At 39.6% G+C, this 20,103-nt stretch overlaps 1 protein-coding gene across 1 annotated transcript in view; it reads left to right on the forward strand.

Annotated features, from left to right (window-relative positions):
* The window catches only part of hmcn2 (hemicentin 2), a 72,338-nt gene that overhangs the window by 18,579 nt on the left and 33,656 nt on the right, over positions 1-20,103 (forward strand). Inside the window, exons 16-25 of the mRNA XM_043247695.1 lie at positions 1,195-1,389; positions 3,952-4,047; positions 4,132-4,259; positions 4,359-4,503; positions 4,940-5,052; positions 6,205-6,364; positions 6,445-6,604; positions 15,047-15,174; positions 15,939-16,184; positions 16,499-16,582. Of these exons, the coding sequence (XP_043103630.1) occupies positions 1,195-1,389; positions 3,952-4,047; positions 4,132-4,259; positions 4,359-4,503; positions 4,940-5,052; positions 6,205-6,364; positions 6,445-6,604; positions 15,047-15,174; positions 15,939-16,184; positions 16,499-16,582 (1,455 nt within the window). The remainder of the gene's footprint in view (positions 1-1,194; positions 1,390-3,951; positions 4,048-4,131; positions 4,260-4,358; positions 4,504-4,939; positions 5,053-6,204; positions 6,365-6,444; positions 6,605-15,046; positions 15,175-15,938; positions 16,185-16,498; positions 16,583-20,103) is intronic.

Below are 20,103 nucleotides of genomic sequence, written 5' to 3' on the forward strand. Positions count from 1 at the left end.
CAAAACTTTGAAGCATATGCAGTTCGTGGCATGAATCAAAAACCTTGGACAGAGCTATCTGATTTTAAGCAGAACACACCCATAAGCCCATGAGCTTCCAAACCGCAAGTGGAAATGTTCTCCCCGCTTTGTTGCGAAGTGTGAGATTTGGAGAGCGAAATTTGGGTTTTACTTGATATTTGGGAATGTGTCTTTAATGGGACTTTTAACAGCTCCTGACAGGATTCTCAGACTCCCAGTAGCTCATGGCCAGTTTACGAGCATGCTTGAGTGATTCAGAATCGGATCATAACATTATATAGAACTTACATTAAAAGCGATATGTACCACTAGCAACACTAAGCGTGATTGCAGAAATAGTGATTGTTATATATTACGACTGATTAATCTTCTAGTTCCCAGAATGCTTCATTTTTCTGCCATTGGTCGATCAAACAGGTGTTTTCGCACCGCTGCTTGATAAAATATTTACTTGGTCATAATATGCAAATAAACTAAAAACAAATAAAAGCAATCTGTCTAAACTTTGCTCAGTTAATTGTTTCTGCACATTAAAATGGAACGAGAGAAAAAAAAAATATTGTAAAAGATGACACACTTTTAAGTCATAGTTATTATCCTATATATAATGTGTGAAAGGAAAAAGGATAAAATATGTTGCAAATAAAATTTAATTTAGTTTAATATTGGTTGTAAAGCAATTTCTTTCCATCTATAAATTTTCCACTTAGTTCTCAGATGTAATTGAGGAGTTTTTACACTGTCTTAACTCCAGGGCCCCAGAAATACTGATACATTTGTTGGCTTTTGCAAAATATGTAGTTTAAATTGAATTATTATTTTTTTTTTACTTTTTGTTTACATTTTATTTTTACTTGTTACCAAATAAAAACACAGTAATATAATAATACTAGTTATTTAACAAAAAAAAAGCAATCATAATAATAATAATAACAACTGTAATTGTTAAATTGTAAAGAGGGATAATTGTTGATTGGTTATTTCTTTTCTTTTTAAATATTTACTATATGCTTAAGTAAAAAAAAAAAAAAAAAAAAATATATATATATATATATATATATATATATATATATATATATATATATATATATATATATATATATATATATATATATATATATATATATATATAAATATACTCTTTTTGCAAACAAAGTTGTTGTTTTTTTGCAGCTGCTCCAACGTTCTCTGAGTCTCCTGTGGACGTAACAGCCGGTGTGGGTGATAACATTACTCTACCATGTATCGCCCGTGGTTTCCCCACACCTTCACTGACATGGAGACGCCAGGACGGACGTCCCATCTTTGGCAAGTCATCCGGTCACGTCGGCACCTCTCAACTGCCTTCCGGTGCCCTTCACATCCAGAGTAAGATATCTATCTTTGATGTTTAGGGAGGTCACAATCCTTTCTACCACAATCCCTCCCAGATACTAAACGAGAGGATCTAACGGACACGGTTGGACCGCAAGAGGCTAGTGAAGATGTTATTTTAGGTGTTGACATGCAGGGGAGGGTCTGAAACCAACTGCTGCGATAGAGGAAATAGAAGCAGTACAGCTGAGATCTTCTTCTTTCCGAGAGTGGGCTGTGAGGAGGTCTCTTCACCCCAGGCCCTCTCAGGGTAAAAGTCAAACCGCAGACCTCTAGAGCCAACACCGGAGCTTCTGGCAGGACAGGGAGCTACATATGGACAAAGCAGAGCTCTAAATGTTTATAGGCTATAATGTTTTTATTGGACTCATCTGGTGTTGGATAACCTGGTTACTAAAAGCATATTTCCTTTCCTTTGAGAGTGTTTGTATAGGCCTACACTGCCAAAAGTTTTGAATAATTATTTATTTTTTAATGTTGTAATGTTTCTTATGTTTTCCAGGGGTGCATTTATTTGATCAAAACAGAGTAAAACTAATATTGTGGAATATTATAAAATAACTGTTATCTATTTAATTATTTTTTTTGTCCCAGTAATGACAAGCTATCTTTAAGTAATCTTTAGTGTCACGTAATCTTTCACATATTCAATTTGTGATTAGATTAGTGCTACGTTTGTAATAGATGGAGAATAATTTTTAACTATTATCAATGTTGTTTTTGCTGTTTATTAATAGTAAAAACAATGATTGATTTTTTTTCGGGATTCTTAGATGAACATTTATGTTAAATATATGATATTAGAGTTGTTGTGATTGTAAGATTATATGTCTTTACTGTCACTTTTGATTATTTTATTGCATTCTTGCTGGATAAAAGCAGTCATTAAAAAATTTGTCCCCATACTTTTGAATGATAGTGGATCATAGCTTTTCCATAAATAATAAGCAATATTAAGAAGTTTTTTTCAGCAGAAAATCAGCATATCCTGAAATATTTCTGAAGGATTGTGTGACAATTTACATTATATTAAAAAAGCAAAAATTTATTTTAAATTTTAATACATTTTTACAATGTTACCATTTCTGTTGCATGTTTGATCAAATAAATGCAGCCTTGGAGAATAAGAGACTATCAAACACAGCAAAAATCTCAATTATTACAGACTTTGGGTTGGCAGTGTATGATTGAAAATTTTAGATCATTCATATATTGCATACTTGCAGACAAATGTAGTGTGCACATGTGACACTGATTTATAATGTTTAAATCTATTTTAGCAGCTACTAATGTGATTGCAAATGACTATTATATGAATTTCACACATGCAGACCGTTGCACAACATCCATAACAGCTTCATTGTTTTAAGTGAGATGAGCAGTTGCATATAAAATAGTGAGTGCGTAATGCTCTCAAACAAGAATGAATAACCGCTAATGAAGTCAGGATTGTCATCACAATGGAATTAATGGCTGGGCTGTAAATACAAGAAAATCAGCATTGCAAAAGCGGCAATAGTGCCAGGAACTGAATGCGCTTTCAACCAATTTAAAACTTTAATGGTTAATTATTTAGATCTGTAAAAAGATTTACATATGTGTGTCATTAAAAAATGTTCATCATTAAGAGATGGATTTAATTCCAATAGATCATGTGAAGAATATATATATATATATATATATATATATATATACAAACATATATACATACATACCTATTATATGTTATCTTCAGAAAGTCTAAAATTGATCTTAGTTTAAGATTTTAGTTTTATAATAAAATGTAGTAGTATAATGCTTTATCGTTATTGTTTGTTGTTCATTCATTTGAATTTGTTTTAATTAAGTTACCTTAATCTCAATTTTAAAAATAGGAAAAAATGCAACAATTACAGCTTTTTACATTTTAATATTGAATATATTAATATATATATAATATATATTAATATATAATTATATAATATAAAGGAAAATATTAAGTAATATTTTAATTAATACAATATAAAATAAGTGTAATATTTCTTAGTAATTTATTTATTTTTTTTAGTAACATTATTTTGCATGTTAGTGCTATATTTGTTTGGAAATGAGCATTCCTAATTAAATGCCCAATACCAATAATTCATTAATACGTTCAGCATCTCTTTTATCTGATTATAACTAATATAGTACTTTGCATATCTGCTATAAATTAGCCGCTTCATCTATATTACTATATGACATCTAAAATAACAGACATTAGAAAAACATTGTAGGTTATAATTTGTGTATATCGCGGAACTAGTCACATTCCTGACTGAATGTTCTGTATGTTGTTTTTATTCTCACTTTGATACAAAGGTCAAAGACAACACTTTATTAATGAACTGAAGCCGTTACCAAAAACAAAAAACACACAAACACATCCATATGTGGCGACCACACATTATTAACAGCGAACTATAATTAAGCTTAATGGTTTGGTAATGACTAAAGTATGAAATGACATGTTTATAAGGTGGTTATAATTACGAGAGTCCTTTTGTGTTCTAATCAGTGTTCTTCTGCTCCCTCCAGGTGTTTGGGTGGATGATGAAGGTGTTTACGTTTGCGAAGCCAAAAACCAGTTTGGATCCATCAAGGCTCTAGCCAGAGTCACTGTTACTGGCTTAGGTATGAAAATATATCGTTCATCTCACTGATATCACAAATATTATCACCATAAACTGTCACTGTAATTATCTTTCCTGTTTGCAGAACCCCCGTTATTAGTTCAAGGTGCACCATCTGTCACGGTGATGATCGGTCAGCCTTTGAACCTTCCATGTATGTTATTAGACGGCATTCCTCTTCCCGACAGGGTCTGGACGCACGATGGAAAACAAGTGAGTGACGAGAGAGATGCTTACTAGGTGTGAAAATGAAATTCAGAGACGATAGACGTGTTTTGTTTGCGCTTATTCTTTGTTGTGTATGATCTCTAGGCGCGTGTCGGAGGAAGAGTCTTTCTGAGGAGTGACGGCAGTCTGCATGTAGACAGAGCTGGAGCAGGTGATGCTGGGACGTACGTGTGCACTGCCATCAACGTCGCGGGATCAGCCAATATCACAGTCACCGTGGAAGTTCACGGTTAGTAGGCAAGGCCTGTTATCATCCAGTATAATTGATATCCGTCGTTTTCACCGACTGGTGTGATGATAGCAAGAGTGTAATGAGGAGATAGCGGAAGAAAGAAAGATTTTAGAACACGTTTCAATCAGTCCCTCATGTTTTGTGACTTAACATTCGCTTCTCAAGTGACGCGCATCTCATCATGAGATTGTTTTTGTTATTTGCGGAAACCAAACCAAAAATACGCGTAATGAAAATCATTTTGCGGGACATTCGGCATTGCGGTAATCCATCTGGTCTTTAATGAGGCTAAAATAGTTGCTAATATTAGAGTTTCATATTTAGAAGCGATAAGCTGGATTCCTTGTGAAGTATCTTTGGCGTGAAGTTCTAATTGTGAACCGCTGGTTGTTAAGGCCTTGTGAACAGCTGCTCTTCTGACCTACTTTTGCAGCCCCTCCTGATATCAAGGCTGGTCCCCTGCACTACACAGCCAACGAGGGCACACCCATCTCCCTGTCCTGCGAAGCAAGTGGGGTCCCCAAACCCACCATCGTCTGGTCCAAGGTACATCACTCTTACCGTGGTCTTTTTTTCAGTAATGGTGCTTCTGGCTGTGTCCGCATCCCGGCAGTGACGGATAGTGACAGATCGCACCTTGCTAAACAGTTAGCTGGAATAACTTAGCATAATAGAGGCAGGAGAAGTGCTGATGCAGCCCGTTCGTCTTTGATGCATGGGTTTCCCAATCGGCTTTCAAATGAATGTATGCTCACGTCCGCCTGCCCCTGTCATGGGAGGTTAAGTTTTCCACCGCTTTTTCACAAAACGATAGATTGGGGGTGTATTGTCCGCAGTATTCACTCGAGGCATGTAAATTGCTATTCTGGTCACATGAAAGAAGGTCTGCTAAAGTCATCTTGTTTCAGAGCAAAAAGGGGCTGGGGGATATGCAGGAGGAATGCTTGATTCCCGGTAACATGAGAAGCTGTTTCAGAGGTTTCGGACAAGATGTTCGTTCCAATAGTGCATTCAAGTCATGTCGGAAAGATTGTATTTACAAGTTGAATGTCCATGAAGGTCACCACAAACCCTAATTGCGATTGGAAAACGCTGAGAAAACATGTCAAACCCAATAGCTGCATCATCTGTTTTATAAGTACATTTATAAAAATAAATGTTTTTTTTGTTGTTGTTTGTTTCATTTACAGTAAAATAAAGTATACTTAGGTATTGTATATTTACTAAGAGCAGGTGTTGCCATTTGTAACTTTAATGTGCACAGCTACCAGTTTCAATCACTTCAAATAGAAGCTTTTAAATGAAAAAGGTAATTGTGATACAATTCAGAATATTTTCTCGCAATTTTGAGACAAAGTTACCTCACAGTTACCTTATAACCTGGTTTTAACTGGCAATTCTGAGATGAGAGCCAGAATATTGAGATCGAAATTAGCAAAAAAAAAAAAAAAAAAATCTAAATTGTAGGCTAGAAAGCTGTAATTACAGTTTTTTTGATTCCATGCTGAAAGATTGTTTCTGGTGCGAGATGAAAAAGAAAGAAAGAAAGAAAAAAAATCATTCAGACTTCTGAGATAAAAGTTGCAATGATCTTTTTCATTTTTTTTTTATCTGTGGTAGAAATTTGCTTTTTAAAGCTTCCAGTTATTTTATCTCTGTCACGCTGCTTTCTATATTTCTTTTTTCGTGTTATTTTAGGGTCGAGATCCCTCAAACAGGCCCGTGTCTGCACCCCTTGAGGCAGCTGATGGGAGTCTGTACATCCCCAGTCCCACAGCGGAGGATGCAGGGGTTTACGTGTGCACCGCCACCAGTGCTGTGGGCTACACCAGCAGGGAGATGCATCTCAGTGTTAACAGTAAGGAATATATGGATGACTTACTAAAACAATTAGTGTAGCAGTACACTAGAAGTACAAAGAGTCTCTCATTTTAACAGGCAAACCAAGAATTGTTGGTGCTGACGGCTCACAGGCAGTGGTTAAAATGGCAGCTGAGGTTGGGTCAGAGGTCATCCTTCCATGTGATGTTCGTGGAAGTCCTACACCCCTGGTGACTTGGAACAGAAATGGGCAACCGATACCTCCTGTCACGGCCTGGTAGGCAAATAATAATCAGTTCTGTCTTACCTCTCATACTATAGCATACGCTATAGTTCATATGCTAATATAACAATATTTTGGATGGACGTGATGATACATATGCCAGAATTTGACAGAAATTGTCCTGGTTCTTGAGGTGCAAAAATTTTTAAACAATTCTGGTACATATTTTTTTGTAAATGGTGCCCAGTTTTCTGTTTATTTTGGTGTTTTGTTTACAGATTTGCAAAAAAATGGAGGACAGACCAAATGTGCTCATTAGATTCTTATGACAGTGTCACAAAACCTGTCTCGTGAAACTGAAAACGATGTGGTATTTTTAACCGACATTTTTGCTTTTAGAACAGTGTTGTTAAAGTACATAATAAATGGCAAAAATATGTCCTGATGAGTGATGAAGTTTTCTTGCTGTGAAGGAATGGGCCCTGGTGAGGTGATGTAGCCATCTATAAAAGGCTTCAGCTGTGTCAAAATTCACCCCAGCTGACTTCTCTTACCTCATTCTAACTCCCCTGAACAAGAACTAGAGCCAGCGCGGTTTCAGCAAGAGCCACCGGTGCTCTGTTATGAACGAGACACATTCGATCTCATTCTGATGGATTTTGCATAAATTAAGGCATCTACTGCCTCATTTTATGTTTTGAGGGTGTTTGATGTAGCTGCGGAATAGGCTAAACTACCCAGAAGTACAATGAAGTCACATGGTAAAAGTAACTGGAGATAAGACTCTCTTTTACTGATTAAAGTTTCTAAAGAAATATTGCCAGGTTTAATATCCGTTTGGCTCGACCAATATCAATTGGGTTACAAAAATCTGGGTTACATGAGTCACTCGCAATGGAAGTAAATGACGACATTCTGTAAACATTACTTAATACAATACCCAGCGTTTCAATAGTACAGCCATAAGACATAATAATAATAATATTCAGGTTAACATGATTTTAGTGTGAAAAAAGAAAAACATAGATTTTCTATGTGAAGCTATATCCAATTTTACAACGTTGTTACCATGACAACATAATCTAAACCTCAAAAGGACTGTAAAAATTACGATTTAAACAGCTTTCAGCCCAGAATTGTCATTTTGATGCAATCTTATTTTCTGCTTTTAAAACCTCTAAAACTTGCCCTGTTCACTGTAACCCCCTATTTTGGCAATTTTTTAAAAAGAAACCAATGGACAAATCTCAATTACTTTAGGTGGTAATCAACATTATGCCACAAAGGTTTTAATGATTGTAACTTCATAACATTAAGATCTGACCAGAAAGGTGTTTTTAATTCCCAGTCATTATGAAGGCCCTGTGGAACCGTACCTATGCAAGGTGTAAAATCACACGAGGTTCAATGGAAAACAGATGTGAAGTTCGTTACATCGAGGTCGATGTATTTGCTCAGTAAGCTGATGGTGGCTGTGGGGCTGGAGCTGCAGGGATAAGAAAGAGAAGCGTGCTGGGGTTTTTTAAGTAGGTGCTGGAGCATGTTGATGGCATTAGTCAGAGGGACGCAGCAGACTTAGGTGTCGCCAGGATGTATGGATGACATCTTTAGGATTAGGTAATGTGGTCTGTCTGTGAAAGCGGGGAATTACTGGAATGTTGAGACACTGTATTCCTGGTACAGCGAGAAATGAATGAGTGTGTGTGTGTGTGTGTGTGTGTGTGTGTTTTGAGTGATAGTCACAAAGGAAGAAGTGTAGCCTGCATAACGTTTGAGTCTCCAGGAGCTTCCTGTCTCATAAAACAGCATGTCGACGTCTCAGTCTGCCTGACGAGAATAACATGCCACTCCAGAGACATCTGCCACACAGGAAAGAAGATTGTGTGTGGAAAGTGTGTTAAATCCAGAATCAGGTGGCTGCGGGCTGCAGGGGGCACCAGTGTTTGCTTTAACCTTTGTGATTTAGAAGCTTTATTTGACAGTGAATTGCTTTTTCTCTTTCTCTTTCTCTTTCTCTTTCTCTTTCTCTTTCTCTTTCTCTTTCTCTTTCTCAGCAGCCTTGATTGCACTAATTACCTATAGTCCAATTTTCCCAGCAGGCACATGTATTGGTTCAGGCTGGTTCAAACTGCCATAACAGGGTTAAAACACTGATCCAACATGAATTTGGCATATGTTGGCATTTGTTTGGAATTTTTTAACCCAAATCTAGAGAAAATAACCCAAAGAAAATACAATTATTGGATATCAAACAAGAGGTATTCAGCAGATCCAGTATATAAATTTACATACATGTTTTAGGTGCCAGTATGCTGAATTGCTGAGAAATGCAAAAAGCATTGTGCATTTCATGAATTTTTACTGTAAATGTTTAAATCGTCAGCATTGATGCTTTGAAAAAATAAAAAGAATACATGAAAGAAATAGTCATTCCAAAACTGATTGTTGTTTGAGAAATTTTCATTGTATATTTTCATATAAGCAAACAAACACACACACACACACACACACACACACGTACAGAAGAAATGAAAGAAACAGTCACTCCAAAACTGCAAACCAAACAAACAAACAAAAAATCACTGTAAATTTTCAAGTTTACCTATTGTTATGAACAGCACCTCTGTGGCTCTCTCTGACCACCACCGGAGGGAGCCCTCACCCGAGTACTGATCGCTCTAGGACTCCATTTCCCATAATCCCGTGCCTTGAACTGATTAGCGCTGCCAGGTGTTCCTCATTCCCTTTCCCCTTTAAAAGATCTGCCCTGCCATCAATCTGTGCGAAGTCTTGTTTGTTTGTACAGCAATTCCGAGCGTTTATCCCTGTATCTGTATTCCTGTTGCCGACCTTGTTCCTGTTTGATTCTACGATTGATTTCTGCCTGCCTACCGACCCTCTGCCTGTCTTTGTTTACGTCTCTTGGATTCCCCTGTATACTGTCGTTCGCTCCTGTTTTACCCTGCCTGTCTGACCACGATTAAAGTCTGTCGCAAATGGATCCACCTGTCTTCGACCAGTCATTACAGAAGACTTCGCCACTACCGGATCCAGCGGATATGTATCAGGTGATGTCAGAAGTCTCGTCCCAAGCCGCCATACTCGCCACGCACCAGCATCAACTGCACAAACTCACCACTTTAACTGAGGAACTGGTGAGATCGATCCACACTTTAACCCTCGCTACCGGGAATCCAGACCAACATGCCGCTCAACCCGTTCAGCCTACCGTGACTCCGCCTCAATCTAACCTCAGTCCTCGTCTCAGTCTGCCCGACAAGTTCGACGGATCATCCGCAAAATGTAAGGGTTTTTTGTTGCAATGCGCTTTGTTTATTAGCCAACAACCCAGTTTATACCCCACTGAAGATAGCAAGGTTGCTTTGATCTGTTCTCTGCTCACCGGGAGAGCGCTCGATTGGGCCACAGCCACCTGGGAAGCACGTCGCATGTCTTTTCCCTCGTACAATGATTTTGTGCAAGAATTCAGGGGAGTCTTCGAACAAGTAGCCGGAGGGAAAGATCCCGGAGAGCAACTGCTTACCCTCGCTCAAGGTACCAGCACTGCAGCGGATTATACTCTCACTTTTCGCACGCTTGCTGCCCAATCAGGTTGGGGTGAATCACCTCTCAAACTAATGTATCGTAGAGGCTTGAACACGGACCTTCAAAAGGAACTGGCGTGTCGCGATGAAGGCAGATCGCTTGAGGAGTACATGGAGATCGCAATCAAGCTGGATAATATTCTCAGAGCGCGCCACGACAAGTGTGAGAGTTTTCCGTTCAAAGCCTTGCTCGATTAACGGCACCAGAGCCCATGCAGATCAGTTCAGCCCACTTAGACTCCAAGGAGCGGGATCGAAGAGTGCGTGGCGCCTGTGTCTCTACTGTGGTCAGGCCGGCACTTCCGAATGTCATGCCCCACACGTCCCCAGCGCCATCAAGCAGCATCGGTAAGACATCAAACTCACTCTGATTCTTTTGAGATTCATGTCCAGCTAAAGGTGAAACGGACTTGGATTACGGCCGTTGCCCTCATTGATTCGGGCGGCGGCAATTTTATCGATCAATCTTTTGCTAAGTCTAATGGAATCTCTCTTGTCCCATGTGAACCTCACGTTGCAGTGGCGGCGCTAGATGGACGCCCTCTTGGACCCGGTAATGTTTCATCAGTCACGGAAACCTTAGTACTGCAAGTAAGCCCCTTCATTCGAATCTATTCGCCTGTTTGTAATTCAGTCTCCCAAACATCACATCGTCCTTGGACTACCCTGGCTCGAGATTCACAACCCCACCATATCCTGGGCCGACCACCAAATAACACATTGGTCATCAAACTGTCACAAGCACTGTCTGAACAATCCTGTACACCAATCTCCTTCCAAGCCATCTCCCTCTGAAGAGAAGTCATTTCCCTCCGAAGAGAGGGTCACCATGCCACCCGAACTTCCTGGGGAGTATCAAGATCTCGCCCTAGCATTCAGTGAAAGGGGTGCAACACAACTACCACCTCACCGTTCGTATGATTGTGCCATCGACCTCATGCCCGGACGCATTCCTCAACGAGGCCGTGTTTTCCCCCTCTCACAACCAGAATCAGAGGCAATGAAATCATACATCGAGGAAGAACTCGCCAAGGGATTCATTCGCCCATCTACTTCACCAGCATCCGCGGGGTTTTTCTTCGTCAAGAAGAAGGATGGTAGTCTTCGGCCCTGTATTGATTATCGCAGTCTGAACGAGGTTACAGTTAAATATCGCTATCCGCTGCCACTAGTACCAGCCTCCTGGAACAACCGCATGAGAGCAAAATTCTTTACAAAACTAGATCTTCGTAATGCCTATAATTTGATCCGTATCAGAGAGGGAGACGAGTGGAAGACAGCTTTTTCAACAACTTCCGGGCACTATGAATACCTCGTTATGCCGTTCGGACTTGCAAACAGTCCGTCGGTCTTCCAAGCTTTCGTCAATGAGGTGTTTAGAGATATGCTAAATCAATTTCTCATCGTTTACATGGACGACATCCTTGTTTACTCAGATAACCTCGATGCCCATGTCACTCACGTCAGGTCAGTTCTCCAACGCTTAATAGACAATCAACTTTACGCCAAGCTCCAGAAATGCGAGTTCCACAAGACCCAAGTGGCTTACTTAGGATACATCATCAGTGCGGAGGGGGTAACGATGGACGAGCACAAGGTCAAAGCAGTAGTGGAGTGGCCACGCCCCTCCACTGTCAAGGAGTTACAACGTTTTCTGGGCTTCTCGAATTTCTATCGAAGATTCATCCGCAATTTTAGTCTTGTTGCAGCTCCCCTCACTTCACTAGTTAAAGGGAATTCACATCGCCTATCGTGGTCACCCGACAGTATCCAAGCATTCAACCTACTCAGGGATAAGTTCACTTCCGCTCCGATACTCCATCACCCAGACCCCAACCGGGAGTTCATAGTCGAGGTGGATGCATCGAATGTAGGCATCGGAGCCATTTTGTCTCAACGTCCACGGGCACCCAGCAAAACTTTACCCCTGTGCCTACTATTCTTGTAAACTCAACTCAGCGGAACGCAACTATGATGTGGGAGATAGAGAGCTCCTCGCGATGAAATCCGCTCTTGAGGAGTGGCGGCACTGGCTGGAGGGGGCCAAATTCCCATTCACTATCCTGACTGACCACAGAAACCTTGAATACATCCAGTCCGCTAAACGCCTAAATTCACGGCAAGCTAGATGGTCTCTGTTTTTTCCCGGTTTGATTTTAAGGTTACCTATCGCCCAGGCTCTAAGAACACTAAGGCAGATGCCCTATCCAGGCAGTTCGAGCACCCCCTCTGCGAATTCTCTATGGACCCCATTCTACCGTCGGCTCGTATTGTGGCTCCAGTTCAGTGGGACATCATGACGGAGATCTCTGAGGCACAACTTGATGAACCTGCCCCCAGCATGCCCACCCAATCGAACCTATGTGCCTCAAGCCCTGAGATCAAGAGTTCTCCATTGGATTCATGATAGCCCCAGCTCCGGTCATCCAGGTATCACTGCCACCCTTCACTTAGTCAACAACCGCTTTTGGTGGCCAACCATACGCTCGGACACTATCCAATTCGTTCAACAGTGCCAAATATGCAACATCACTAAAACCTCTCACCAACGCCCAGCAGGACTCCTACAACCGCTACCCATACCAGAAAGACCATGGTCTCACATTGCCATCGACTTCGTGACGGATCTGCCGGTCTCAATTCCCTTCACCACGGTGCTCACGGTTGTTGACCGGTTTTCTAAGTCTTGCAGGTTCATACCTCTGCCGAAATTACCCACAGCCTGGGAAACTGCCGAGGTGCTTTTACAGCAAGTGTTCCGTTTTTACGGCTTACCAGAGGACATTGTATCAGACCGTGGCCCACAGTTCACCTCTCGAGTCTGGCAAGCCTTCTGTTCCCAACTCAATATTAATGTAAGTCTAACGTCAGGTTATCACCCCCAATCCAACGGTCAAGCTGAACGCATGAATCAGGAACTGTCTCAATTTCTACGGAATTACTGCCACGACAATCAAAGCGATTGGAGCCGCTATCTTGTCTGGGCTGAGTATGCGCAGAACTCATTGAGAAAGCAATCTACCGGGCTGACTCCTTCCAATGTGTCCTGGGCTTTCAACCACCACTATTTCCCTGGTCTGGAGAACCCTCAGCACTACCCGCAATCAATTCGTGGCTACAGAGGAGTGAGGAAGTGTGGAATTCGGCTCACGCTTCATCTCAGAGGAGCAGTCAGGAGGTTTCAAGAACAAGCCGACCGCCATCGCCGAGAGGGCCGGAATATTCACCTGGCGACTGGGTCTGGCTATCGACCGGGACCTCCGACTTCGTTACCCTGCAAGAAGCTAAGCCCAAGGTACGTGGGTCCTTTCAAGGTCATTGCACAAGTCTCACCAGTTTCTTACCGCCTAGATCTCCCTGCTAATTACCGTATTGCTTCTACATTCCATGTCTCTTTGCTTAAACCCGCCGGTGGCCCGGGAGGAGAGAGGGACCAGGATGAGGTTGCTGCCGAGGCGCCCCCCCCTAATCATCGATGGCGAGGAAGCCTACCAGGTTCGAGAAATCCTGGATTCACGACGCCGAGGCAGGGAACTGCAGTACCTAATCGACTGGGAGGGCTATGGACCAGAAGAAAGGTCCTGGATACCTGCTCGAGACATTCTCGATCCTTCACTCATCGCTACCTTCCACCAGGACCACCCCGACAAACCTGCTCCCAGACCCCGTGGAAGACCTCGGCGTCGAATCACCCCTCGCTTCCGGAGCCGCTCGCAGGGGGGGGGCTCTGTTATGAACAGCACCTCTGTGGCTCTCTCTGACCACCACCGGAGGGAGCCCTCACCCGAGTACTGATCGCTCTAGGACTCCATTTCCCATAATCCCGTGCCTTGGACTGATTAGCGCTGCCAGGTGTTCCTCATTCCCTTTCCCCTTTAAAAGATCTGCCCTGCCATCAATCTGTGCGAAGTCTTGTTTGTTTGTACAGCAATTCCGAGCGTTTATCCCTGTATCTGTATTCCTGTTGCCGACCTTGTTCCTGTTTGATTCTACGATTGATTTCTGCCTGCCTACCGACCCTCTGCCTGTCTTTGTTTACGTCTCTTGGATTCCCCTGTATACTGTCGTTCGCTCCTGTTTTACCCTGCCTGTCTGACCACGATTAAAGTCTGTCGCAAATGGATCCACCTGTCTTCGACCAGTCATTACACCTATAATATTTTAAGAAAGAAAGAAAAATATAAACACTGAAAATACGTTGAAACTGATGCTCTTTCCCAAATTATGCTGTATATTATTTATTTTTAAGTTGCCATTTACAGCCATAATTCCTTGAAAAAAAGTAAAGAAATCAAAAAAGTATCTTGAAGACTGCTGCTTAGTCTAGCATAAAATCAGAAATCAAAACTCAAAATTCAAAAGATTTTTTATTATAAAACAAATGCTTCACGAGAACTTGGATTGTTTCGTAGTTAGATTCAACTTATAAAAAACGAAACTTTTAGAATTTTGTTCATTCTTTAGAAATTCTGTGTAATCTGTGTGAAGTCAGTCTTGGGTACGAATCTTGGCCGCGACCCACTGTTTAGTGATCTCAGCTAGTCCACATGTGCAAGGCTTGTGAGAAAAAAGTGGGAGGCGGAGTACTTTGTCCCAAAAGGGGTTTGTTGAATATAGTAGCTTGTAGCTTCCTTTCAGATTTATTAGTTGTATTTGTATTTAGGTTGCCATAATAAGGTTGCTAAGCAAATGTTCAAAAGATTGCAGGCCAAATGAAACCAAGCTGATTTTCTCAATTGGTTTCAATTGCGCAAGTTAGAAACCATCTTGCATGCATATACACAAGACCACACATTCATATACACCACACGTACTCTTTTAACAGACACGTTTTCTCTAAAACATGCATCTTTTGCCGTCACAGCCTGACCTTTGACCTCTTCTTACGCAGGTTCACTGTTCTGCCGTCTGGTTCTCTGAAGATTAGTGATGTCAGGCTGATAGACAGTAAATTCTACACCTGTTCTGCTGCTAACCCAGCTGGGAACATCTCACTCACCTACAATTTGCAAGTACAAGGTACAATCCAATAATTTCAGGATTTATCTGTGGAAAAACTCCTAAAATACATTTTTGGGAGTGTTCGTGGTTCATGCAATTATTCATGCTTTCAATGATAACATCTCTTTCGAGGTTTTGCAGTTCATCTTGTAACAAAAAATGCTGTGGTAGAACTATGATACAGTGATAGTATCAGACAGAATTGCCATTATATTTTCATATATACTCATGATTAGCATAATTATATACCATGGTGTTCTCCTCATAGCTTAAAGAATGCATACAATGGCATTTAAAAGTGTGGGGTCAGTACTTTTTTAAAGTACTTTTTTCTTCTGTTGAACAACAACGATGTATTAAATTGATCAAAAGAGAAAGTGAATTCAGGTTCAACTTCAACTTTATTTCAAATTAAGTTTATATTTATCAAAGAACCCCTGTAAAAGTAGCACAATAATATTAATTCTCACAACTGTTTACGTCATTGATTATGGTGTTTTTTGAGCAGCATATTAAATTATTTCTTGAAGATCACGTGACACTAAAGACTATTAATAGTTGCTGAAAATTGTATTGTTTTTGCTTTATTTGTATCAAGTAAATGCAGCACTGATGAGCATGAGATCTTTCAAATACATTAAATAATCTTGCTGAACTCAAACCTCAATCAAGAGGATAGTGTGGTCTTTGCAGACACTTACGTTCTTAAAATTCTCTAATTCAAATTTCCTTTAACAAATAAACTACCAAACAACATTTTTGTACTGGATTTATCCTAACAGCTAAACCAAGGATTCAGCCGGCGCCTACGTCTCTTAAGGCTTTGATTGGCCAGACGGTGGTGTTGCCATGCGTAGTCCAGGGAGAGCCAAGCCCTCAGATCAGCTGGCTTCGTAACGGACTTCTTGTGGGCGGTGATAGGATGCTGAAGATCCAGGAGGTCCAGCACTCGGACAGCGGCACGTACAGCTGTGTAGCCAGGAACAGTGCTGGAGAAGATACCATCGAGATTGTTCTAAACATTTTAGGTATGTCTCTTGAGCAAAACCGCATGAATTACATTGTTCAACTATAACCATTTGTCATCTCACGAAGAACTCTCTGGAAACCAAAACATTTAAGGAAGACAATATATCATTATCCCCAGCCAATTTAAATCAAGACTAACCATGACTTATATGAGTGTTTAAACCAGTGAACATGGTCACAAATCACTTATCCTTGTGTTCCTGTGCTCCACTTTCACCACTGAGTTGACCTTTTGCTTTGGGCCTATAATGTTAACCTTGTACTTTATGTTAGTACTGTGTAACTCCAGTATAATTATTTTATGTGGTTACAGAGGGCCCCCATTTTAAGACAAATGGCGAGACTATCATTGAAACTGTGGCTAACAGCAGAGTGCTCATCCCTTGCCCTGCAAGAGGTATGTAAACTAGCATAATTTCTCACTGTTTGATATGTTTTAGATGTATAATTCTGTATTTGTGGTGTATTTTCATCTTTACATTACTGGGTTAATTAACGCTTGGTTTGATCTCAATTGTAATTTATACACAAGGTGCTCAACTTGTTTAACAAGCAAAACGACCTTTTGTTGACCGACTTTACAAGCTTTAAAAAAAAAGGTTTTGCTGTTAAACACTGTGACTGTTCATTAGCGAAACCAGCATAAACCGACCACATACCAGCAGGGAATCTATAAATTTATAATCGAAGTGTATCATTTTTTATCAAAATTACAGTTCAAACAAGCGATGTAGTTTTCTCTACTTTCCCGATTTTCTTCAACATATTTATGCGAAGTCAGATTTTATTTCTGTGATTTTTGGTTGAGTTGTAGAATGTATAATATAATAGATTATCATTTGATCTATCATTTGATATATATATATATATATATATATATATATATACAAAAGCATGCCTGCTAATTAGGTATTTTAAGTCTCATTGACCCCAAACTAGTGTATATAAATAATTTTAGCAAGTAATAAAACTATAATAACAAAAATAAAGACATATATATATGTAAACAAGCATATGTGTGTGAGAGAGTGATGTGATAAAATCTGTACTGAGAGCTGTCTTTGGGAATTTATTTTTTTTCCTGCTGTCTCTCACCATATGGTCTCTTTTCTCACCACCGCCTCATTTCGGCTGCTGGCAACATCCTCGTTCGGTAACACTTTGCGCAGGTTTAACAGCTCGTTTCACATAAACAGACCTGGAAAGGAAGTAAAATGCCTTCACTTGCTAGAAATGAGAGGTGTTTGGTGTGAATCTGTGTCTACAGTAATACGTACCCGGCTCTTCCCGTGCGCACTGTAAGCTAATAGGTGTTGTTTTGATGGAAACCCGCCATGGCAACCCTGCGTGTCGCGGATGTGACATGATGTGTGTGTATGTGTGTGTGCAGCAGCTGGAACACTACTCTTCTCCTCTGTCTCTGAGGGCCACATCTGCTTTCCTGCATGCGATGGCCCACTGGGAGAGGAATCCTAATTAGGGACTGTTGCGGGCGGAGAGGAGGAGGAGGGCTAAGAGCGAGAGTACAGGGGAAGAAAGGGTCTGATGGGCCGTTTTTACAGCCGGTTATCAGTCTGTCTTGAATCAGGGCAAAGATGGTCAAGTTATCCTTGCTATTAAGTGAAAATTGTGCTGAATTGCTGTTCGTTTTCTTGCGTTTGTGTTGTATCGCTAACGTTGTTATGGCGACTGAGGATTCAGACATCTGTTTAGCGCTTAATGAGAGGTACTTAATGCAGATATGACAGTAAATAAGTGCAAACGGCTGTGCTTGTCGTGCATGTTTGGTGGCGGATGACGGTAATCATTAGGCTCCAATGTAAGTGCTTGTCTCTATAATAAAGTGACGTGCCTGATAATCACACTTCATGGGAAATGAGCTAACTCAAACACAGCCTTTACGGTTGATTCATAGGTGCTGTGTTATGATTTCACTCTACACTAAAAAAAAAGGTTTGGGATCGGCAAGCCTCTAATGTTCACTAAGCCAGTAAGAAATATAGTGATATTGTGAAATAGTATTAAAATAACTGTTATAAAAAACCTTATAATGTGTTATAACATCTCATGAATCATCATAAAAACAATTATAATATATTATAATATTTGCTATTTGTGATTATCACTTTTAAGAGTATAATTATTTATTTATTTTTTATTTAATGATATATTTATTTATATTATTTTCATATGAGCAAAAGGAAGAACTTTTATTTAAAATTAACATATTTAATATTTAATATGCCCTTGCTGAACAAAAGCACAATATGCTGATAAAAAAAATACATATTCATTGTAAGTAAAGTGTTTACTATTAAGGTTTCAGATACGTTTTTGAAGAATGAAATGTTAAAACACAATATTTATGTAAATATTCAAACAGCATGCTAATTTTAAATTGTATGTGTTCAAATATCTAAAAGAATAAGATGCATATATTTTACTGTCTTAATGTCTTATTTTACGGTCTTAAATACGCCAAAAAACTTACACTGAATGACATTTTAGTGGGTGCATGTTTTCTGTAATCAGGGAAAACGTATATTTATTTTCATCTATGTAGAACATGCACTGTTTCCAAATTCCTGAATCCTACAGGTGTGTTAGATAAAGCAGACATGTGCCAAAAGGAGTAGGAGTGAAGAAGTCTGTTCTTTTCAGATCGATCCATGTAATCTGGCTTGAACTGAAAGACATGACCCCACCCAGGGAACACACACAAAACTCTTTTTATAACGTGCATCATCCAAAGTATTGTTCAAGGGATTTCTGACAAATAAACTTCTCCTAATGTTATCCTGTAATGTAAACGGCACCAGCTGCACACCATTCTTTAAGTCACAAAAACAATCAATCCAAACATTATGACTGTAAACATCTGCTCTGGGAGTTCTTTTCCCTCCACTTCTGATTGGCTTGTTGTTTAAAAAAAAGGGGCTGACTTATTGTATACAGCGGCCCCTAAAAGTTTTTGGACACTTACGATGCACTTAAAAATGTATGAATATCTTTGAATTACGTAATAAATTATTACACCAAGTGACATTTATTTTAAAGCTTGCACAAATACTTCACTAAAAAGCTTGTAAGAAAGTGAAGACAGAAAGCATTTATGCACTTTGTAGTTAAAACATTAGTGGATAGTTAACGTGACGAACTACACTTGTGATTACTCTAATAGGACACCTGTGTGAATTTGGCCTCGGTTTATTTCTGTGGAACATATTATAAGAAGATATTTTGCGGAATGTTTCAATTGCTTTTTGTCAATACAGGCTTTTTGGAAAAAGGTGCATTTACCAACATTTTTGCTAATATACTGTACATAAAATTCACTGCCATTTACTGCTAAAATGAACACTAGTGTCAGTAAACAACTTGCATTTTTTCAAACTCGATAGAGCACTGATCATTTAGTGCTACTGACTGGATCTTTCATACAGTATGCACAACAATCAGTAAAATGTTTCTAGATTCACATTCACCTTTATCGATTAAGATATGTACACTATTTCACCAATATTTTTAGAATGAGTTCAAGTGAACTAATTTTAAAACAGGGTCCAAAACAACAGCGAAAAATGTCTTTTATGCTTTAAAAAAAATAAAATAAAAAAGTCACAGTTTTAAAACAACACGAGGGGAAATCTGTTTTACAAATCTGATCATATAAAAGCGATTGTTTCTCTTCATAAGACTTGGAATAAAACGGGTGATTCATATAGATTATTTTTATGATGCCTTTATGACCTTTTTGGATCTTCAACATTTTGGTCACCTGGAATTTCAATAAAGGAAAAACCTCAGAGGTTTCTCATCTTCTTTTTGTTGAAGATTAAACTAAAGTTTGAAGAGTGAGAACATGATGAACTATTCCTAATAGTTTTGAAAGTGTCCAAATACTACTTTTGGGACAGT

Source organism: Puntigrus tetrazona, chromosome 8 (assembly GCF_018831695.1).
Source record: "Puntigrus tetrazona isolate hp1 chromosome 8, ASM1883169v1, whole genome shotgun sequence".
Taxonomy (NCBI): domain Eukaryota; kingdom Metazoa; phylum Chordata; class Actinopteri; order Cypriniformes; family Cyprinidae; genus Puntigrus; species Puntigrus tetrazona.